General features: G+C 41.7%; 1 protein-coding gene across 1 annotated transcript in view; it reads left to right on the forward strand.

Moving 5' to 3' along the window:
• acot11a (acyl-CoA thioesterase 11a) overlaps window positions 1-23,971 on the forward strand; it is a 105,795-nt gene that overhangs the window by 68,959 nt on the left and 12,865 nt on the right. Inside the window, exons 8-15 of the mRNA XM_073063377.1 lie at window positions 3,963-4,082; window positions 7,277-7,421; window positions 12,175-12,230; window positions 13,188-13,254; window positions 14,300-14,383; window positions 14,472-14,605; window positions 16,629-16,760; window positions 22,841-22,967. Coding sequence (XP_072919478.1) covers window positions 3,963-4,082; window positions 7,277-7,421; window positions 12,175-12,230; window positions 13,188-13,254; window positions 14,300-14,383; window positions 14,472-14,605; window positions 16,629-16,760; window positions 22,841-22,967 — 865 coding nt within the window. The remainder of the gene's footprint in view (window positions 1-3,962; window positions 4,083-7,276; window positions 7,422-12,174; window positions 12,231-13,187; window positions 13,255-14,299; window positions 14,384-14,471; window positions 14,606-16,628; window positions 16,761-22,840; window positions 22,968-23,971) is intronic.

Consider the following 23,971-nt stretch of genomic DNA (forward strand, 5'->3'; position numbering starts at 1 on the left):
ATATCGTGGGCCCCCTGCCAGTGTCGCGAGGAGCGCGGCACCTCCTCACTGTCGTGGACCGGTTCACAAGATGGCCAGAGGCGGTCCTGCTCACCGACACCACCTCTGAATCTTGCGCCCGAGCACTGATTGCAACCTGGGTATCTCGCTTTGATGTACCGGCCCACATTACCTCCGACAGAGGCGCCCAGTTCACCTCCAGCCTGTGGTCAGCTATGGCCAGCCTTTTGGGGACACAGCTGCACCACACAACTGCCTACCACCCACAGTCGAACGGACTGGTGGAGCGTTTCCACCGTCACCTGAAGTTGGCTCTCATGGCCCGCCTCAAAGGGCCTAACTGGGTGGACGAGCTTCCCTGGGTCCTGCTTGGAATCCGCACAGCGCCCAAAGAGGATCTGCACACCTCGTCGGCCGAGTTGGTGTACGGCGCTCCCCTGGCCGTCCCAGGAGAGTTCATACCAGCCCCAAGGGGGCAAGAGGAAGAACCCGCAGCAGCCTGGGCAGACTACGTGAGAGGCTCGGTAACCTGGCCCCCATACCCACTTCACAGCATGGGCAGAACCCGACCTGAGTACCCAAAGACCTGCAAAACTGTAAGTTCGTTTTTGTACGACGGGGCGGACATCGGGCACCACTACAGCGGCCGTACGAGGGGCTGTTTACGGTGATCAGAAACAGCGGGTCCACATTCGAAAGAGGGAAAGAGGAGGTTTTCACGGTGGACCGACTCAAACCGGCCCATGTGGACTTGGTACAGCCGGTCGAGATTCAGGCACCGCGGTGCAGAGGCAGACCTCCCAAACAGAGTCTGACCCAGACTGAGGACATTGGGGGGTGTATTGCCGGTTTTGGGGGTGGGGTTATGTGGCGACCCACTTCCCAGCGCACTCAAACCAGCTCACAAAGTGGCGCGTGCCGGCATTGAGGTCGGTCCCAAAGAGGGCGCCAAGACTGCTTCACCAGCAAGGGGAAAAACCCACGCGCGGGACGGGACTGTGAACACAGGGAGGGCGGGACCAGGAAGGCTTTAAAGCGAGGCCGCGAAGTTTGAATAAACCTCTTTGCAACTGCAGCTCACTGACTACGTGTCGTTATTTAAGCGCTGCGTGTAGCACACCGCTACACAGTAATAATTTTGGTGGCACAGATGTGCAGCAGTGAGTGTAAGGCTGTTATATTACCAGTGATCAGGGTTCATTTCCTGTTGCTGTCTGCAAGGAGTTTGTATGTTTTCCCTGTGACTTTACAAGTTTCCTCCAGGTGCTCCAGGTTCCAGTCCTCCGGAATGATGGCAGCGGCCTCTCTGAGTCCAACCAAAGGTGTAATTGTTCACCTTTTACGGCTCTTTTCGTGATTGCAAGACACTGCTGGATATTAGGAACATCAAGTTTAGCAGGTCTACCCCACTTGCAAGTTGCTCGGAGTTGGACTTGTTGCAACCCAGCCACCCAGAGAAGAAGGCATCGGAGGCGGTGACAGAGCGTGGCCCAATATTTGGTGTGGGAATTGGTGGTTTTTTGTTGTGGTCCCAAGACCCTGTTAGACATTGGTAACAGTATACTGCGAGTCTGATTCACTGGCTCTGACAAGAGGAGAGCTGCATTGCTTCGGTTATCACACAGACAAGGCCCCTCATGCCTCAGGGTTGCCTGCTGCAGCCACTAGGGAAGAAGACGCCAGAGCTGGCTGTGTGCCGCTAGATTCGGTACCGTGTTGGGGCTGGTCCCTCCCATCAGTGCTGCCCCCCAGTGTTCGCTTGGAGGAACCAGCCCTCCTATCAGTATTTCCCTCCAGTGTTTGCTTGAAGGAACCAGCCCTCCCATCAGTGCTGCCCCCCAGTGTTCGCTTGGAGGAACCAGCCCTCCTATCAGTATTTCCCTCCAGTGTTTGCTTGAAGGAACCAGCCCTCTCATCAGTGCTGCCCTCCAGTGTTCACTCAGAGGAAGACCAGCTGGATCACCTTTGTCTATGGTTGCACTTGCACTGCTGTGTGCATTCTTGCAGAAACAGGGCTCCAGGACAACATCCATGCACCATCAATCTACAGGCCATGACTCCCGGCTGTATTTTTTGTAACTGTACATTTTTCTGCTATAATAATTATGTATGCTATAGGTGCTGTGTACTATATGTGACTGTTGGTACTGTGCTTTTCATCTAGGCCTCAGAGGAACGCTGTTTCACTTTGCTGTATTCAGTATGGTTGAATGACGATTGAACTTGAACTTCCTCCCACATATATTCCCAAGATGTGTGGAGATTAAGTTGTGGGCATGCTATGTTGGCGCCAGAAGCATGGTAACACTTGTGCACTGCCCCCAACATACCCTTGGATTGCAAACAACACGTTTCACTGTATGTTTTGATGTACATGTGACAAATCTAATCAGAAACCTGCCAGCTACTCTGTTCTCCACTCTTCCTTCGAGTACTTTTCAAAACCAACCTCTGATTAAGGCATCACTTTTCTGCTTGCTTAACACAAAATCTGTCTTGTTGCATCACTGTGAAGCTCCTTGGGGCACCCTGCAGTTGTGGCATTATTATTTAATCCTTACATCCAGAAACAAACATTCTGTTTTACATGGCCCATGGGGGCTCCTTCAATTTACTTCCCTGGTATCAACATTTGCACTATAAGCATTCAATTTATGAAGTGATTTTCTTCCCCCCCTCTGTAGTTTTTCCCTCTAGTCTTCAGGCTGCTGAATCTCAGGGGAAAGAAAGACGCTGCTGGGGACACTGCCAACTTTGTAGAGATAGCTCCATCTGCAAAAAGCGAAACTTAAAGGTGGCCATCCATTTCAATTTCTTTCTCCGTTCCCATTCCGTGTCAATCCATGGCTCCTCTTCTGTCACAGTGAGGGCACTCTCAGGTTGAGAGGAGCAACTCCTTGTATTCTTTCTAGGTAGCCTCCAAGCTGATGGCACAAACACAGATTTCTCCAACTTCCAGTAATGTTTCCCCTCCCCCTCCCCCTACTTAATTTCCGCACTTTGGCCTCTTCCCCCTTCAATTGTTTTATTACCTCCCCCTGTTGCCCCTTCTCTTTCCCTTTCTCCCACTATCCACTCTCCTCTCCTACCACACTCCTTTTCCAGTTTTCACCTCCCAGCTTCTTACTTCATTACTCCTCCCTCACCCAGCTGGCTTCACCTGTCACCTTCTAGCTTGTCCTCCCCCTGCCACTTTATTCTGGCATCTTCCCCATTCCTTTCCAGTCCTGATGAAGAGTATTGGTCCAAAACATCAACCATTTATTCACCTCCATAGATGCTGCCTGACTTGCTGAGAAGACCTGATGACCTGCAGTGAAATTACTTCAGTGAAATATAATGTAGCTTCTGATATCTCTGCAAATTTTCAATAAATCCGGTGTGAGTTTTGGAATTACGCAAAATGTGGAGCCATTCAAAGAGGACAAAATCTGATTCAGTTGAAAATTCGAGTGTTAATTTTGGCTTGAAGATGAAACAAATGTGATCACTGTGCGTAGGCTGCTGCTCAGCTTCTGAGGTTTAGATGCCTTTGGTTCAGGAGTTTCGTTGCTGAAGGTTGAAAAGCTTCCTATTACTTCTGAAGATTAGCTCTGTTTTGGGCAATTTGAATTTTACTAAGCCATGCCATGCTGCACTTGTATCAATTAACCTCCGGCGTGCTTTCTCCACAATCTGAGCCTTGGTAAAGAAACGTAACCTGAAGGTTCACAACTGATCAGCTTAGGGCATTGTTTGAAATAGAAACAGACTTTTGGTAGAATTCTGTTCCTTTAATATATCCCTGCTCGAAACTATGTACTCCATGTTTAATTAAATCAGTTCATATTTTTCATGTTGCATTTGATTGGAAGAGATCAGTGGACAGCAGAATGACACATGTTTTGCTTGTCTGAGGATATGTTCCTTTGCTGATTAATCTGTGACAATGTAATTTGTTCTTTTTAAATTCCTGGTTGTAGCCGTTTCTGCAAAGGACATCCAGTGCTGAAGACCATTGACATGTTTCACTTCAGGGGACCCTCGCAAGTTGGAGACCGTATAACATTAAAGGCTATAGTTAACAACGCATTTAAAAAAAGGTGAGGGCAGGGCAGATGTTTTTTAACTTTGCTTGAAAACTCCATTTTAAACCATGACAACTAGTAACTTCTTATCGACAAATCAAATTAAATTTAGAAGACAGACTGTGTAGTTGGGTTCACTGGAGTATCGTGTTGAGTTCTGATTGATATTCCCAGGGGCAGGGTTCATGCTGCATGTAGTCTTGGATCACACATTTTGAATTCCACTTGGGTAAGGTACTGGATGATTCACCTTTGTGTTTTTGTTTTAGGAAGGGTAAAGTGTTCTAAGAATGGAAGGCAGTGTCTCAGGACTGGAAGCTTGATGTGCCTGCTCACAAGGTTTCAGACAAAATGAAGAAGGGGAATTGGCAATCAATATTGGTTGAAGCAATGTACACCGCCTTGAAGAGGGATGTTATGTTAGGATCCTAAAGAAGGCTAAAGGGCAAACAAAAAGAGGCAGTCACATCATAGGTCTGTTGTAAAGATTTCTTGGGTTGCTTGAAGGAGCATTAGAGGTGGATTATTTTGACAAAGAATTCACAATTCAATTCTATTCCTCAATGTAATGCAAAACAACAAAATGATAAAACAGGGGTAAGGTTCTAAATTGGAGTGGGGTTTTCCTTGACTGAGAAGTTATTTTAAAAACATACACATAGGGAGAAGCAAATCAGTCTTGCAGCAATGAGAGACATCTTAAAAGGAGATGCAATGGGTTTGGGGTAAACAGGTTCGAACAAGTGAAAGGGACAGATAGGCAAATCTAGAGCAATTCTGAATTACAAGATGTGTGAAAGGAAATGGAGGAAACTTGTGTCAGATGCTGAGCAGAATATTTCAGAAAAGCTTGAAAACTTTAGAAAGGAGTGAAATTAGGAAACCAATGCTAAATGAAAGAAAACTAATTATCATTGATATCTACAAAGAGAACAAACATAACTTGGGAAAGTAGTGTATACTTGGGGGCAAAAAGATAACCCGTTTGTCGAGCTGAAAGAGGAAGATAAAGTTCTTAATGAACATTTTGCAGCTGTGAGATGCAGAAAGATCTAGAAAAGTGGATGGAAGGTGTGAAGTGGATGCCATTAGTGGTGGTGTGAAATGGAACCTGATGCATTTTAGTGAAAATTTGAAGTAATTAGATCCTTGACCCGTCGATTAATAGTAAGGGTCCATGGCATAAAAAAAGGTTGGGAACCCCAAATTTCAGTTTGCTAAAGGTGCCAAAAAATACAAATTGTTTTTTCTCTGTTGGGCTGGAGTAATTAAGGATATTGTTCTTTAGTTTATCTGAGTAACTTTTCTGGAATTTGACCCAAGCTTTGGTTGATGATAAACTGTGTGATAAGAGGGATATTGTACTGCCTGTTTATAGCTAAGGACTGCTGTTTAAGTTGCCATGTCTCCAATGTATTCAGGGTAAGAGGGTCACAGTAAATTACATACACTATGGGTGTAGACTATTTTTCTCTTGAAGACTGATTGATGGCCAAGATAATGTTTTTGTTATAAAATTTAGAAGATTTTCAAAGTCTTTCTATGTGTAAATTCTGCCTTGAATTCAATCTTTCTGCTGTTTTCAAAATTTTAAAAAATGAGAGTGGGAAGAAGCTTTATTCAGATTCAAAACTGATAAATGGTATTCCAACACTGCATGTAAGTTTATCCTGTGTTTCCAAAAGAACTGCACTTATCAAGGGCTGTACCCATTATGAAGATTAATTGCAGTATCTGTCTGCTCCTCCACATAACGGTTTTGGGGTGGAGGAAGATAATATCTATCTGTGGTTTTAATCAGTAAATGATGTGTTGCATTAACAATGTAACTGCACGACTCTGGTTTGCATTAAGCTGTCTAATCACAGCTGGAAAGTGAATTGATCAATTTACATTGTGTCTACACTCCCCTTTTGTGTCAAAAGATTGTAACTTAAAGTTAGCAATCCACAGAATTGAGTACCGACTGAATCTGATGCTGGCACTTGTTATGAATGTCAGATGCAACATTAACTTAAAACCCTAACTGCTTTCTGTAGAAAATCCTGCTTATCTGTCAGTTGGGGCAGAGCTGGGTGACATTGAAGTGCTCCAGGCGCTTTGAGGTATTGACTCTGGTGAAAGTGGGTGCCACATTTCACACGTTAAAACATGCCTACGCGTCGAGATTTTCTATTGATAGCAAGGTGTTAGCACACTATCGATAGCACACCACCAGGTTTAGGAACAGTTATTACCCTTCAACCAACAGGCTCCTGAATCAGTGTGGATAACTTCACTCACCCCAGCACTGATTTGCTTTCATTTTCAAGGACTCTACAGCTCATGTTCTGAGTATTATTTATTTATTTGTTATTGGGGTGGGGGGGGGGGCGGGGGTTGTATTTGCAGTTTGTCCTCTTGCACATTGGTTGTTTGTCAGTCTTTGTATGTAGTTTTTCCATCGATTTCATTGTATTTCTTTGTTCTACTGTGAATGCCTGCAAGAAAATGAATCTTAGCATTTGGTGACATATATGTATTTCAGTAATAAATTTACTTTTAACTTTGAAGTGTTTGGAATATCTTGAGGTTACAAAATGGGCTACAGGAATGTGAGTCTTTTCATTGATCAGTCACTTAGAGGTTCTTAATGAACATTTTGCAGCTGTGAGATGCAGAAAGATCTAGAAAAGTGATCTCGATGAAGATTTGAAGTGGATGCCATTAGCACATGAATGGAACCTGATGCATTTTAGTGAAAATTTGAAGTAATTAGATCCACGGAACCTTCAATTAAAACACATATGACTGTTTATTGATATCTACTGTCTAAGCTAGCATTTGACTAATAAGTTGTGTAATATGCTAGAGATTGACAAGAACTATTCCAGGATCAGTTTGTTGAGTGGGTGGATAAAGAGTGAGGAGGGAAGGAAGATGGGAGGGACTTTAGTGACTTGGATGGGATTGAGGGGGCAGATATTATGGTTATATGGTAAAGTGAGCAGGTGAATTTGAGACAATTGTACCTTTTATAATAATGTGGAAAATGTATTAAGCTTTAATAATGTTTGGATTGGTAGTCTATACATTGGTGACTTGAAAGTACAGTATAGATCATGGTTGCTGTGAAATATAAAAATGAGCTTTTAATTTCTTAAATTGTAATAAGCTTATGTAATAATTGTTCTTTATGAGATTTTCTAAATTCCTTTGGTAATTTTCAGCTTTGAAGTTGGTGTCTGTGCAGAGGCTTACGATCATGAAGGCTGGGGTCAGAAGACACACATCAACAGTGCGTTCATGACCTTTGTGGTGCCTGATGAGGATGGCCAGCTCAGCACGTTCCCCTGTGTCAGGCCAGAACCAGGGGTAAGCCCTGGCACCTTCTGTTTTAACGCGTTTTTACTTGAGAGTGCAAGCTGTATCAAGCATGTCAGTTTTTACACCGCTGCGTAATACACCTTCATATCTGTGCTTGCAAGCAAAGCTATTTTACTGAGAGTTGTGGACTCCATCACAACAGATAAAGCTAAGTGGAGTAGTGTGTAGGTTTGAGATTCTAGGTGAGCTAGGTGGATTGGAATAAATCGATTGCTAGTTAGGACTATTTTTTTTTGCAGAGCGCTGAGGTAGTGACTGTTCTGCTAAGCTAATAAGCGAGAAGATACAAGTCCTTAGCTGAATGTCTACTCTCTTTACGCTCATGGTTGTGTGTCTAAGTACAGCTCAAATGCATCTATAAATTTGCCAGTGACACCACTGCTGCTGGCAGAATCTCAGATGGCAATGAGTGAGATTCTGTAGATTGGCTGGTTGAGTCTAGTCACACAATATAGAACGTAATGGGTTCTGGTTAATTGGGAGCCATCAGGACGAGTACATTTTGGCCCAAATAAGCGACTGCCCAATTAGCTGGTTTCATGGAAATAGTTAAAAATATACATATAAAAAAAGACAAACAATCATTTAACAAATTATGTATTTAAATGAAATATGGAACAAATTAGAACACTAACAATACAACTACAGTGCTATAACACAGTAGTTCCTAATAGTTATCAACAGAGGAATTCATGAAGCATACGCTGCCGTGTTCTTTTAATTGACTGTAAATGAACAAAATCAGCATAGACACCTAGTGCCGATACTGGACTGCCTTCAAACACTGATTCTGATGATTACATCCACCAAGTCTTCATTTTTATTGCAACATTTAAGATGATTAATAAACCCTTCTTGGGCTTCCAGCTGGGTACAGGTATCAATTTTAACCAATGTTTTGATGACAAACTCTGCCATCTTCATCAGGGATGATGTCTGGCCATGTCTAGTCCAGTGGTACTTATACTCGACTCCCAATGTCCATCTGTCCTGATTGGTCAGTCCTTATCCAATCACGTTTCCATTGTACCACCTTGTTTACAACTGAATTCCAGTTCTTTCTTAGAGTGAGTCCTTTGTCTTTGTTAACATTCTTTTTCTCTAGTTTTATTTCAATGACTTCCTTCACCAGGTGGTTCCAAAAGCCACTGGAGACACACAGTAGTTTTGTGCCATCAAAGTCAGTCCTACGACCATTGCAAATGCAGTGTTCTGCTCCTGCCGATTTCTCTGGGTAACCCAGGTGGATACACCTCCTGTGCTCCTCGATGCACGTTTCCACTGTTCATCCTGACTGGCTGATACACGCCGCTCCGCAGTCACAGGGAATCCTGTAAACGCCAGCCAGCCTGAGTCCCAGGTCATCTTTGACCTGCATAGCTGTGGCTTGATCTTCCTTATGGGTTTGTGGGTGGTATCAATCTGGTATTTCTTCAGCATCCTGGCGATCCTTTCAGAAATATAGGGAAGACAAGACGGTAGAGCCAGGTTCCTCCTTGTTAGCCTTCCTGGTGTCTGCTGTCACATGCAAACAGCTACTTGGAGCCACATGTCAGTACTGAGTGTCTGGTGGGGACCAAAAGTAACATTCAAAATGATTGTCAATAGCTTCAAATCCTTCATAGTTCCTAACTTGCTGAAGTAGTGAAATTGTTTCAAGGCCCTTTCTGGCATCTCCAAGTCAGAATGCTTGAAACTGCGCTGAGCAAAACAGTTTCAGCCTGTCTTACTGCGTATTCCTCGCTAACTATTAGTGAGAAAAGTCACTGCTTTTTAAACACAAACACGCGTAGCTGACACTATTTAAAGACTGATCACTCTAAGCCCAATGTAGTGCTTAACAGCCACACAGGTGCGCGCGACCAACACTGGTTGGAAAATTTGGCTAACAGTCTCCTGTCCCAATTAGGCAGCATGGTGTCCCAAATAAATGAAGGGAACCCTAGCTCTTTTCTCAATTAGTTTTTGTTCTTTATGAATTGTCCCAAATAAGCAGCTGATCCAGTTAATTGATGGCCAAATGAACAGGAATCCACTGTATATAACAGTGTAGCACAGGAACAAATTTCTGTGTGTGTATGGCGAAGAGCATTCTGACTGGTCACCTTACAGCCTTATGTGAAACGTTCACTGCAAAGGATTGCAAGCGTCTGCAAGGGGTTATAGACTCAGCCAGTTCCATCGAGGGCACAACATCTCCTCCCCCACCCCCACCATTGAGGTCATCTTCAAGTGGCCATGCCTCTCAGCATTTGGAACGTACTTCCTCCCCGTTACTACCCATACTCAATATTTCAGGAACAGCTTCTTCCTTCTACCATCAGATTCTGAACAGTCCATGAACACTACCTCATTATTAATTTCTTGCACTATTTATTTATTTTTGTAGCTCATAGAAGTTTTAATCTTTGCCCTGTAATGCAGCTGCAGAACCACAAATTTAAAGTCGTAAGTCAGTGATAATAATTTGATCTGATGGGTCTCTGGAAGCCGAGTGTTTGTAACCTGTAACGTGGTTGCTAAAGGCAATACTCTTTATACTTACTGGTAGACCGTATTATCACTGTGGTATCATTTTAGTTAAAGGAAATATTTCATGATAATATAAGAATTGCTTCTAGAAAATAAAACTAAATCCATGAAATCCTTGTATATCTCCCAAATCTGGATTCCTGCACGCTTCAATTCATAATTGGTGGCTGTGGTGCCTGTTGTCTCTGTGCAAGAAATAGTTTTCTTGCTAAAACACTCTAACTTTCCTTTCTCTTATAAAATACACCTCAAGTCACCTGAAGCGAAATTTCCTTATTTTTTAAAAGATGTGTTTGGCATCATAATCCTGTGAAATCCCTTCTGACGTTTATACACATTGTGGGCACTAAATGAAAATATTTTGTTGATGTTGTAGAATTGAATATCTGCGACAGTAGGAGCAGCTTCCCTGGCTGCTTTGATTGATATACTCTGTCACGAAGAACTTGTACAGGCATTTGGTTGATATTAGAAATTTTGAATTTTCTATTGTAAGTAATTCAGTGCAAGATTTATAGCTGACTCACAACTAATTGTCTTACAAATACATGGTAACTAAAATCTTGATTTATAATTGACAATTTAAGATTCAGTGTTGAAATTGGTTGATAAGGATTTACCTCCCAGTGTATAAAATATATAAAAGGTTACTTGATAACTGTCTTAGCTTGTTCTATTGCTGAAGTAATTTTCTCGGATCTTGTGTTTGATGCCAAGAGATTGTAGAAGATTTTTTTTCTCTGTTGTGTGGAAGTTGCCACTACTGGCGAGCACAAGGTTAACATGAAATGTATTTACTGTAGGTTAAATTTGTTATTGCAAGTAAATGTACAAAAGGAGCAAACAGCAAGTCCAATTGAACAGATAAATTTGTACTTTTTCACTTGGAAGATTAGCTCAATGAAACTCAGTTTGATTACAGACTTTTTAAAAAAAAAACCCAGACCAGACTTGTCCAGTTGTAGTCTCCACGGAGCCAGATGGAACAACCAGGGCAGTGAAGCAGGTACTTGTATTTGCTTCAGTGTTGCTGGGCTAAGGAGGAGAAAACGATCATGCCCTGTTCCAGCTTGTTACCTAGTGACCCGTGTTAGAAAGTGCTTGTTTGTAACCATGATTGCTCTGTATTGTGGCTCCCAATGCTCATGGTTCGTTAGCCCCTAAACATTTTTGTATGGTATTGGAGTTAAAAATCACCTTCTGTGTGAGCTGTTGGAGTGTGGCCACCATTTAAAATGCGCCACAACACATGCTCCTGCCTTGAAAGACAATCTAAACAGCTGAAGACCCATCTGTTAAAAGAGATGCCTCAAAAAGGCAGCATCCATCATTAAGGAACCCCCCCCCCCCCCCCCCCCCATCATTCAGAACATGGCCTCTTCTCATTGCTACCGTCAAGGAGGAGGTACAGGAGCCTGAAGACACTCAGTGTTTCAGCATCAGCTTCTTTCCCTCCACCAACAGATTTCTGAATAGACGGTGAACCCATGAACACTACCTCAGTATTTTTTCTCTCTTTTTGCACTACTTACTTAATTTTCTCTTTTTTATATATACTTACTGTAATTTATAGTTTTTATTATTATGCATTGCAATGGTTATTATTATGCTTCTGCAAAACAACTAATTTCACGACATATGCTTGTGGTATTAAATCTGATTCTGGTTTTTTTGTATTTAGCATTGAGCAGATAACAAGTATTAGTGCTCTGATTATCTAATTTTCTGGAACTCTTGTTCCATTAATGTTGTTGCAGAGCTGACCATTTAGTTGATCTGCACTAACCAGCTGTGACTAATTGTACTGAATGGTCTGTTTTATATATTAAACATACTATATAAACTGCACAGTACCAACAGTAAACACTAGTGAGTGCTGCTTCCTTGCATGCTCAGTTAATAATACCAACTGTTGCCTGTACTTGGACTGTATTCTTAACACAGAATAAAGCATTTCACAGGGGTAACAGAAAGCTTGGCCAAATAGATGGCTTTAAAGGCACAACTTTAAAGGTGAAGGGTTGAAAAAGTTTCACTGTGAGAATTCCAGATAAGGTGGGATATTGCAGCTGAAGATGCGGTCAGCTGTGGAAAGGTGTGTGTGTTGGGAGGATGGATGGGCGTAGCGATACATAAAGAAAGCTGATCCCTAGGAGAAGCTACTACTAGGAAAAGATCCTTTGTAACACAGACTCTGCTTCATGGACAGGATGGAGAAAGAAGGTACCGTGAAGCGAGTGCACGGAAGAAAATCCGACTTGACAGGTCAGCAAACTTAAATGCTTCATCTCATGGATTTTGTGACCAGCAGCTTTGGACATCATGGTAGCTCTTTATGTAGTCTTCATGATAACACTGTCTCAGGATATTTTCTTTAAACGATAAACTGCTTTGTGAACATTTAGCAAAGCTACCATAGATATTAATGTTTTATGTTAAGCATCTGTTGCCACAAGCTGGAGATCACTGCTGTGCACATTGACCAACGCATTCTCTACCATCACCCCGTACGTACCACAGCAGCCCCATAACTCTATTTATTACAAAAGAGTCCATTGAGGTTCTTGCTGATGAAGTCTAATGCCTAATGTGTATGTTGGCTTCACAAAATGTCTTCGAGTTTTTTTTCTTTGGAGAGTTACTACACAAACGCTAGTCCTTACCAAGTGAACAGTTGAAGCCTTCCGGACGTGTAAATCTGAATCCTCTTTGGGTTAAGTTGTCCACTCTGTTCCACTCCTGCCCGCTTTCCATTGCTTGGATCTCCGGAAACTTTTGAAGCTCGAAGTCGAAGAAGCTGCCTTGAATCATGCCCTTTTCTTCCCTCTTGACCATAAGCCATTCACCACTGGTATAACACAAAATACTGCATGACAATATAGGCATAACCCGCTAGATTCATCACCTCCACCATGTAGGAGGGTAATAGTAACAGATGGATAGGAATGCCACCTATAAATTCCCAGTCAAGTGATGTAATATCTTTCATTGTCACTGGGTGTTCATGTCCAGCAACACTAAATATCTTTCACCAGAAGAGCTGTATCAACTCTGGAATCTTCTCAGGACTATGAAGTATAGGAATACCCTTGCCAACATAAAATGTTGATATAGAGAAGTTAATCAGTGATTATTGCTGTGATTGTATTAGTATTTCTTTATATTAATCATCAATTTGTAATCTTAAAATCTCACATCTCATTCCTATTACTTAATTTTCAGAAAATATATCATTTCATGTAAACAAACTGAAGTACCACTGTCTGTTCCCTGGGACCCCAGCAACCAGGTAACCTGCCATTTGACAATTCACTAAGTGGAATTATTTTCTTAAGTTTATTCCTATGCTTGTCAACTGTATTCCTTGAAGGCATTCTTATTTTACCGTTCGATTATTTTGGAAAAGGAATTATTTGATTAATTATTATTTGTACTCTCATTCTCTATACACAAAACCACAAAAGCTGGAAATTGCATCTCAGTCTGTCTTGAATGCCAAATAAAATTCATGCTAAGAGTCGAGCTTAAACATCATGTGTTGGTGAAAATTAACAACCAGGACAGAATCTGCCTAATTCCATCTTTTGTTTGCTTGGTTATTCGTGAAACTTTCACCCTCTGTGTCTAAGTACTCACCAAGATCAACCTGAATCAGACAGACTTCAAGTCCTGTTTCTTTCTTTGCTTTAGTACTCCATGTTTTAGCAACATAACACATTGTAGCAGAATTAGGCTATTAACTGCTCATAATACTTCAGATGTGGTCACACCCAATGCCTGATAAAGCCTCAGCATTTCACCATTACATATTACATTTGCTTCCTTTGTCTCCACCCTTTAAATGGAGGGGTGTCTCATGTTGTGTTACTGCTTGTATAGTAGCAACAACTACAACATCAACTCAGCAACATGGTGATTATTCACTTGCAACCTCATCAGCTATTCCACCTTGAGAATCTTCACAACTGAAACCAATATGGCCAATAAAGGCACATGGAGTGAGATAGCCAACTGCACCTCACCTGGGAATGTCTAATCTGCAGGCTGCAGCACTCAACAGGAATGGGAAAGATCAGTAGAGCATGCGTGGGCCAGGATCACTAGTTCATATACCGGAAGTAGAATATTGTGCTGGTAGTGAGCCATGTTCCACAGTCTGCGGCTGTGACGGAATCAAACTTTGGAACTGGGACACAGCACACCACTGCTAGTATGTTGTACCAGTGACTAAAGACGTGTTTTTGTGCTAAGGTGACTATCATTGACCAGTGGTAAAGAGGTGTTTCCTTTAACCATTTGGCATATTAAAAGTTTGTGTTTTTTTATTATTAAAGGTTTACCTCAGCTATAATAATGTCTCTGCACTAAAAACCCTGGCTGCAAAACAAAACTGGGTACTGAACTGCACACGGAAGAAGGCAAGTTTAAATTAATGGCAACACAAAGTGTTGAAGACTTCCAGCTAACCAGCTTTTCTGGAAAATGTTCTCAATTTTCTCTTTCCAGGCAAAACTTTTTACGCTCGAGGAAGATCAATTACTATTCTTCAAAGCAGAAATAACTGTTTCTGTAAACGTCAAGCAAGTTTTCCTCCTGCTCTCTGATATGAGCCGTCGACATGAGTGGGACACTCACTACCAGTAAGGATAGCCACCTGGACTGAAGATTGAACCCAAGTGACAGTGGAAGGGGGAAGAAGTTGATGCAGCATAAGAAATAAGGAGACTTAATTTTCTGTCTCTCATATTAAGGAACACATTAAATCTGAGGGGTCTCCTATCCTTAATGGAGGGTTGTTTCTCTTCTCGGTTTCTCAGTAATCAGCTTCCCCTAAGGCGCATTGGTTGGACCATCTTCCCTGTGGCTTTGTGGTGTTAGCTTAACTGAGAAGCACCCTGTCAACGGGGGAGCCTGAGTGTAATCAGGTTATTGATATGACACTAAACTTTATCACCAGCAGACTAGTTATTTCCCAGCCATTCCCGGGCCAGCATATGTAGGTGCAGCCAGAAAGAAGGTGAATATTATTACTAACCGACCGGCTAAGGTGGAATCAGCTGCTGCTGACGCACAGTGAACATTCCAGCTAACTTGGGTAGTAGTTGGCTAATGTAGATCAGGGAAGCCTCAGATGGTCAGAGCTCAAAGACTAACAGTCTTCCTGTGTCTCTGGACCATGGAGGAAAGCATCAACTGGTTTCCCACAGAAAACATACTGTGGTTCTCTACAGAGAGCAAGCAACGCACACAAAATGCTGGAGGAACTCAGCAGGCCAGGCAGCATCTATGGGAAAAAGCACAGTCAACCCTTCAGCCCCAGACCCTTTCGCAGGAAGTCAACTGTACTTATATATATATATCCTTTTAAACAAAACTCCTCTCACTTTACAGCTGTGCTCTTTACTACCTGACACTGACACCCTGGGATAACGACTCTGACCATCTATTCTATTTATGCCTCTCATTATTATATATATATTTCTTCAGTGGGTTCCAATGCTTCAGAGGAAACAGTCCCAGTTTGCCCAGCTTCTCCTGATAGGTAATGCGCTCTACTCCTGGTAACGTCCTGGTGAACCTTTTCTGCACCCTCTCCAAAGCCTCCACATTCTGGCAACCCCCAGAACCGTGCACAATACTCCAAAGTGGCCTCACCAAGGTTCTATACAACTGCAAGATGACTTCATAGATTTATACTCAGCACCCTGATTGATGAAGGCAAGAAAGTTGTATGCTGTTTTTACTGCCCTATCTACTTGTGTCACCGCTTTCAGGAAAGTATGTTCCAGCTCCCCAAGATTCCCCTCTGTATATTAATGCTCCGAAGGGTGTTGCCATTTACTGTACATTTATCTCTAAAATGTGACCTCCCAAGGTGCATTACCCCACCCACATTTCTGACAGTGTCTATATCCTGCTGAACCCTTTGACAATCTTCTTCACACTCCACTACTATATCAAATCAGATCACCTTGTATTTTCGTCTAAATCACTCAGAGATGCTAGCACTGATCCTTGTGGAAAACCAGTCACAGACCTCCAGTCAGAATAACATCACTTCACCACAACTGTGGCCAAGTCAATTATGAATCTAATTTACCAAGTCTCTGTGGATCCCATGAGCCTTAATCTTCCTCCATGATCATTACGTAAGAAAACAAAACCCCGCTGAAAGAGGAAATCAGATGAATCTTGCAGTCAAACCAACTAGTAATTCCTGTGTATCAGACCAACTGATCAGTATACTAAAAGGAAATCATATCTGTGGGATCACACACCAGCTTTGTAGAAGGAAAGAAAATTGGCAGAAAAATGCTCTCCAATCAGTTTATATTTCCTGGAGTACTTAGAAGGGTAAACTTATTATCCCTTTAAGGATTTTCGTTTAGAAAAAATGCAGAAAGTGAAAAGAGGCAGACAGTTTTTCAGAGTTAGCTCCTGGGTCTAGTCAGCTGAATAGTCTCTTCCAGTGTTGTTATTGCTCAACCTAATGAGAAAGAATTTCTTTTTTGAAGGACTTTCCCCAAAATATTTGCTTTCACAAGTGAGGATTTCTCAATAGTAGGAATGTGAAGTTAGAATTCAGAAATTTAACTGTAGTTTTTCAAATGCATCATTTTAGGAGTTTGCTTCATTTTGATTCATCTTGTTTTTCCTTCCAAGGAAATTTAAGTTGATACAAAAAGTGGATGAGGATGATGTCATCTATCATGTGATCTCTCCTTCTGTCAACAAGGCCGGCAACTTTCAGGATTTTGTTCTGCTGGCATCTCGGAGAGTGCCATGTGCTGATGGGTAACTTAATTTTCACTTTTCAAATGAATCGTCTGTTAATTTTTATTTGAACATTCTCCTAGAAATATCAGGTTTTTGGTCTTGACATGAACCACAGCAGTTTTGATGTCTACAATATGACTTGCACTAATACACAGACGATGGTTGTGTCCATTGACTGTAAGGATGTCCAGCAACATATTACTGAAATCTCCAATGTCCACTTTGAGATTTGTGCATCCTTTATCACTTAGATTTTCAAATACTTTTCAGCCAGCTGCTGTACTTTTCCTGATTAGTTGTCACGAGTATCTTGTAGGAAGTGTCCTCTTGAATTACATAGCCAGTGACAGCAAGGAGCTATTTAAAAGTTTGCATAAACTTCATGGAAACTGTCAGTGACCAGTGATGGCAAATAGATCACCCTTTCAAAATGATGGAAGTATTTAGTTTAGACAGTTTTTATGGCAGGAGTTGTTATTGACACATCCATATGATGGTTTAATAGCTGCAGGAGGTTCTGTAGATATACAAGGCATCACGGTGAATGACTTGGTCTGGATGTTCTAGTTTCAGCAAGTAGCAAATAGTTTTTAAAACTTTACTCTGAAGCTTTAAAGTTTGTATTATAGGAGCAAGGAATAGTGTTGCATGGCTAATTTAATGGGCCCCAGTGGCATTCCTCCTATCATGATCCTGCTGTAGTTGTTGCTGTCACAAGCAGGATTCTGCTACTGTGGGCCGTTCACCAGGATCTGTGCCAGCTGCAGTGTGATTATGATGACTGGAGATTGCAGAGCGGGGAAATATTGTGGAAGGGCACAGTGGAACTGAGAACAACGCCCAGATTTCTGTCCAAGCATAGAAGTCTTATTGTGGCATTCCTGTTTGTGGATTCCCCAGGGAAAGCTGTGACACCAGAACTTTCCATGCGGAATCCACATGGGTGAACTGTGCAGGGTTAGTTGAGCCATTCATTTCAATTGAGGGGAACTGCTGTGAGAGACAAAGGTGAATGGCAGTTAATTTAGATTTCTTTACATTAGTTAAAGTGTTATAACTATACACTGAGAGAAAAAAATTAACATTTTAACAGATTTAATGGGCTCTTAAAACATTTTTGCTGTTTCTAAATATCAGAGATGTTATGTTTTGGAACATAGAATTGTACAGCAATGGACAGGCCTTTTGACCAACAATAATGTGCTGATCTTGATGCTAGCTGATACTAAATGGCCGCCTCCTGAGAAACAGCCATTTCCCTCTGTTCCCTTCATATTTGTGTATCTATCTTGTAAGCTTCACCAAACTACAGGCTTCCTCTGCAATCCGTGGTAACCCATTCTAAATGTCTACCACTACGTGTACTGTATTTAAAAAACCCTCATGTGAGATTTCGACTTTCCCCCCGAACTTAAAAGCATGTCTTCTTGTGGTTGACTTTTCCACCCAGGTGAAAAGATTCTGACCGTCTACCTTATCTATGCTGCTCATAATTTTAAAACTTTTTATTAGGTCTCCCCTCAGCCTCTGATACTCTATGGAGAACAATCCAAGTTTGTCCTTATAGCTCATACCCTCTAATCCAGGCTGCATCCTCAATGAACACCTTCTGCACCCTTCCCACAGTCTCCACATTCTTCCCATAGAGGGGCAACCAGAACTGCACAAAAGTTTTATATAGCTACAGCATAACCTCCGTACTCTTATACTCAGCACCTCTACCATTGAACACATGTATTTGTATGTCATCTTTACCATCTTATCCACTTACATGGCCATTTTCAGTGAGCTATGGACCCTAAGATCCCTCTGTACCTCAATGGTATTTCAGAATCAGATTTATTATCACTGGCATGTGACGTGAAATTTGTTAACTTAGTAGCAGCAGTTCAATGCAATACATAATCTATCAGAGAAAAAAAAATAAACAAGTAAATCAATTATGTATATTGAATAGGCTTTTTAAAAAAGTGTAAAAACAGAAATACTGTATTTAAAAAAAAAAGTGAGGTAGTGTCCAAGATTCAATGTCCATTTAGAGATTGGATGGCAGAGGGGAAGAAGCTGTTCCTGAATCGCTGAGTGTGTGCCTTCAGGCTTCTGTACCTCCTACCTGATGGTACCCCATGTAGTGAGAAAACAACATGCCCTGGGTGATGGAGGTCCTTAATAATTGACGCTGCCTTTCTGAGACACTGCTCCCTAAAGATGTCCTAGGTACTTTGTAGGCTAGCGCCCAAGATAGAGCTAGAGCTGACTAGATTCATAACTTTCTGCAGCTTCTTTCGGTCCTGTGCAGTAGCCCCTCCATACCAGACAGTGATGCAGCCTGTCAGAATGCTCTCCATGGTACAACTACAGAAGTTTTTGAGTGCATTTGTTGACATGCCAAATCTCTTCAAACTCCTAATCAAGTATAGCCACTGTCTTGCCTTCTTTATAACTATATTGATATGTTGGGACCAGGTTAGATCCTCAGAGATCTTGACACCCAGGAACTTGAAGCGGCTCACTCTCTCCACTTCTGATCCCTCTATGAGGATTGGTATTTGTTCCTTCATCTTACCCTTCCTGAAGTCCACAATCAGCTCTTTTATCTTACTGACATTGAGTGCCAGGTTGTTGCTGCAGCACCATTCCACTAGCTGGCATATCTCACTCCTGTACACCCTCTGTACACCTGAGATTCTACCAACAATAGTTGTATCATCAGCAAATTTACAGATGGTATTTGAGCAATGCCTAGCCACACAGTCATGTGTATATAGAGAGTAGTGCAGTGGGCTAAGCACACACCCGAGTTGCACCAGTGTTGATCATTGGTGAGGAGGAGATATTACCAACAATCCGCACAGATTGTGGTCTTCTGGTTAGGAAGTCGAGGATCCAATTGCAGAGAGAGTTAAAGAGGTCCAGGTTCTGCAACTTCTGAATCAGGATTGTGGGAATGATGGTATTAAATGCTGAGCTACAGTCGATGAACAGCATCCTGACGTAGGTGTTTGTGTTGTCCAGGTGGTCTAAAGCCATGTGGAGAGCCATTGAGATTGCATCAGCCGTTGACCTATTGTGGTGATAGGCAAATTGCAATGGGTCCAGGTCCTTACTGAGGCAAGAGTTCAGTCTAGTCATGACCAGCCTCTCAAAGCATTTCATCACTGTCGATGTGAGTACTACCAGGTGATAGTCATTAAGGCAGCCCACATTCTTCTTCTTTGGCACTGGTATAGTTATTGCCTTTTTGAAGCAAGTGGGAATTTCCGCCCGTAGCAGTGAGAGGTTGAAAATGTCCTTGAATGCTCCACAGGTTTTCAGAGCTTTACCTGATATTCCATTGGGATCTTCTGCCTTTATGGGCCAGTCATTGACTGTATCCTTTCACTTTTCATTTTATCTCCCAATTACTTGCCCAGATTAAACTCCATCTGCCGCTGATCTATATCTCACTGTATTCTTGGATAGCCCTTTACACTGTCCACAACTCCAACAATCTTAGTGTCATTTACAAACTTGCTAATCCACCTACCTAAATTTTCATGTAAATCATTGATATTTACCATAAACAAGAGGTTCCAGCACAGATATTTGCAGAATACCACTGGTCACGAGCAAGAATAACAAGCTTCCACCCTTTATCTGTTTTCTATGCCAGTTCCAAATTACAACTTGCAATTTACTCTGAGTTGTATTTTTATCATCTGTATCATCCTACCTTATCAAATGTCTTACTAAAGTCCATGTAGATACTGTTCCACCTTGGGTCATCTCAAAAAAAAACTCAATCAAGTTTGTAAGGAATATCCTGCCCTGCAAAAATCCATGCTGACTGTTTCTAAGCAGGCGAGACTTTTCCAAATCCATATAAATCCTATCCCGAAGTCCCTCTCCCCTTAACTTCCCCACCACTGATGTGAGGCTTACTGACCTGAAATTATACATTCATTCCTTCCTGAACAAATTCTCAGCATTTGCCATTCTTCAGTCCTCACCTCACCTGTTACTAGTGAGGACTAAAAACATCCGTACAAAATCCACAGCCATTTCCTCACTTGCTTCTTCCAGTATTCTGGGATATATGCCATCAGGCCCTAAGAATTTATGCTTCTTAATGCCTTGCAGTAGACCTGAGCACCATTTCCTCCTCAATATCAAGATGTCCAATTCAATCATAGCTGCTTTCCCTATTATGAGCTCAACCATCAGGCTCTTGAACCAAAGGGGGTAACTTCACTCAGCTTCACTTGTCCCATCATTGAAATGTTGCCCAACTAATGGTCTCACTTTCAAGGAGTCTGCATCTCCTGGTCTCTTTATTTACTGCTTATTTATTTCTTGTATTTGCACAGTTTGTTGTCTTTTGCACACTGTTTGGACGCCCAAGTTGGTGGAGTCTTTCATAGATTCTATTATGGTTATTATTCTATTATGGATTTATTGAGAATGCCCACAAGAAAATGAATCTCAGGGTTGTATATGGTGATATACATGTACTTTGATAATATATTTACTTTGAACTTTCTTTTTCCCTTATCCTCATTCTCCTACTTTCTCCCCCTAACATTTGACATCCTTAATAATTAAGAACCCATTAATCTTTGCTTTAACTATACCCAATGCCAGCCTCCACGGTCATCTGTGGCAATAAATTTCAGAGATTTTCTATCCTCTGGCTCGTGGAGTTCATTCTATCCCCACCCAAAAGATGCAGAGTGCTGCAAAGGCTAGATACTACACGTAGCCTCTCTGCTGCCCTTGAAGCCAGTGGCAGACTGCAAGCTTATTGTGTAAGTTTAAATTTTCTTCAGAGATCAGTGACAAGAGCAGGAAATTCACCACTTACTACACATTCTGGACCATAAATATCTTTGGAAAAACAATTCCTTTCTAGGGTCATTCAGTACAGAACTGGGATTCAATCCTTGTTGGTCAGAACTGCCCCCGTCAAATTCAACCTTGGCAGTGGGATTCTTTGCTACTGATTGTAAAATCTGATCCTGATACGTGATGTTTCCTCAGTGATGCAGTGACCCAAAATTCTAATTGTCTTTGACACTGAGTTGCGTGTGGGTGTATAGCCAGTGTTCGTAGCTTGTCTGTTTGAATAAAGTGAGGCTCAAGGGCAGTTAGTTTCTCCCTTTCCTGCTGTGGGATCTGTTCCAATTCAGACCAGGCCCCAGGCCAGCAAACTTTTAATTTTCCTACTACTTCCATCAATCTTTATTTGCAACATTAATATTTTTAATATCTGGTTTCTTTATTGATGTTTTAACCACCTCGGCCTGAGTTTGCCCAACTCATCTTTAGATTAGTGCTTACAATTAACTTGTTCTCTTTCCACGGAGAAGTGAGCTTTTGCCTTCTTCTCTGGCCAGCCATAGTGTGAAACCAGTAATTACCTCCCCTCTTTTGTTTTTGTTGATTTTGATTTTCTGACAGATTACAGTTAATTCTAGAATAAAAAGTTTGCATCTCGTTCATTTGGAAGGGGATTATTTCCTTTACATTGAAGAAAACACATCACTGTAGTCGGCTCCCCTATCTGGGCTACATTGCTGACTTGTTACCTACCTTTGCACATCTGACACTGATAGGATTTGTCAGGTCATGCAGGGGTTATGCTGTACTGATGTATTAACATTAGTAGGCATTTTGAAAACTTGATGACTAGCAGTATCCAACAGATTACAAAGCTTAGGTGTTAGTTTATAGAATTTGACACAGAATGAAACTATTGAAAAGGACCATATGCCAAACAGTGGTGCAACAGGTTGTCAGCTGGTGTTGCTTGTCAGTGTCTCGTATTTTCCAGGCAGATTCTGAAGGAGTTTGAACAGCCTGCAAACATGTGCCTGTCTGTATTGGAAGGGATCAGATATTAGCTTTGACTCTTGATACACTGTATATTGACTAATAGCTAAGTTGAAAGTCTAAGTTATCACAGTAGAACTTGTATCCACAAAGGCTGTTGACTTTATGCTCAATTTCTAGTTCACTGCTGGCTTTCACTGATCAAAATATTTGAGACAAATGATATAACGTCCAATAACATGCAATTTAATACCCATTATTTGGTTAATTGAAATAAGCTATCTTTCCAGGGACCCTTATCTGATAGCCCTCCGATCAGTAAGTCATCCTGCAGCTCCGCCAACTGAGGACCTTGATAGGAGCGAAATATCCTGTGCTGGGTTTAAACTTTGTCAGAAAGGAGAGGCGTGCACCAATGTAAGTGGCCTTCATATTAATGAATAATCAAATAATCTGAACATGCATAACAATGTTTATAGAAGTTGGAAAGACCAGAATAAATATTTTTTTCCTTTAACTGGATTAAATGGAGCCTTTCAGAGGGTGTGGAGTAAGATTTCCTTTAATTTTTATAGGCTGCTTGGCTTGCTTCCAAAATTAAATCTGTTTTTAAAATGTGGGTTTTAAATTCTCAGAGGACTGTAGAAGATGTAATATTGCATGCTCAAACTGCACTAATATAATAGTACGTGTGGAGCTGCTCTGATCACGAGGATCCTAAATGTGAAGGGTCTCGGCCCGAAACGTCGACTGTACTTCTTCCTATAGATGTTGCCTGGCCTACTGTGTTCCATCGGCATTTTTGTGTGTATTGCATGAATAAACCACCAATATCCTTAAAACTTGGGTCTGGAGTGACTACTTGTTTCTAATAGTCATACACCACAGTTATGTGCCCTTTGGCCCATGTAGTCTGTGCCACCCTGTTCTACTCCCTAGACCTGTCTATCTGCATCTGGACCATGACCCTTTATACTCCTTTCATCCACGTACCCATCCAAGCTTCACTTAAATGTTGCGATTGAACTTTCACTGGCAGTTTGTTCCACACACCTACTAGCCTCAGGTTTCCCCTTAAATATTTCACCATTCACTCTAAACCTATAACCTCTAGTTCTAGTCTCTCCCAATCTGGGGGAGAAAACCTGCATGCATTTATCTTATCTGCACCCCTCATAATTTTGAATACCTCTATAAGGTATCCACTCATTCTCTTGCTCTCCAAGGAATAAAGTCCTAACCTATTCAACCTATCCCTAGAGCTCACGTCCTCAAGCCCTGGCAATGTTCTTGTAAATTTTCTCTGCATTCTTTTAAGCTTATTGATATATTTCCTGTAGGTAGGTGACTAGAACTGCACGCAACTCTCCAAATTTGGCCTACCAGTGTCTTATACAACTTCAACGTAGCATCTGAGCTCC

This window comes from Hemitrygon akajei, chromosome 12 (genome assembly GCF_048418815.1).
Source record: "Hemitrygon akajei chromosome 12, sHemAka1.3, whole genome shotgun sequence".
NCBI lineage: Eukaryota > Metazoa > Chordata > Chondrichthyes > Myliobatiformes > Dasyatidae > Hemitrygon > Hemitrygon akajei.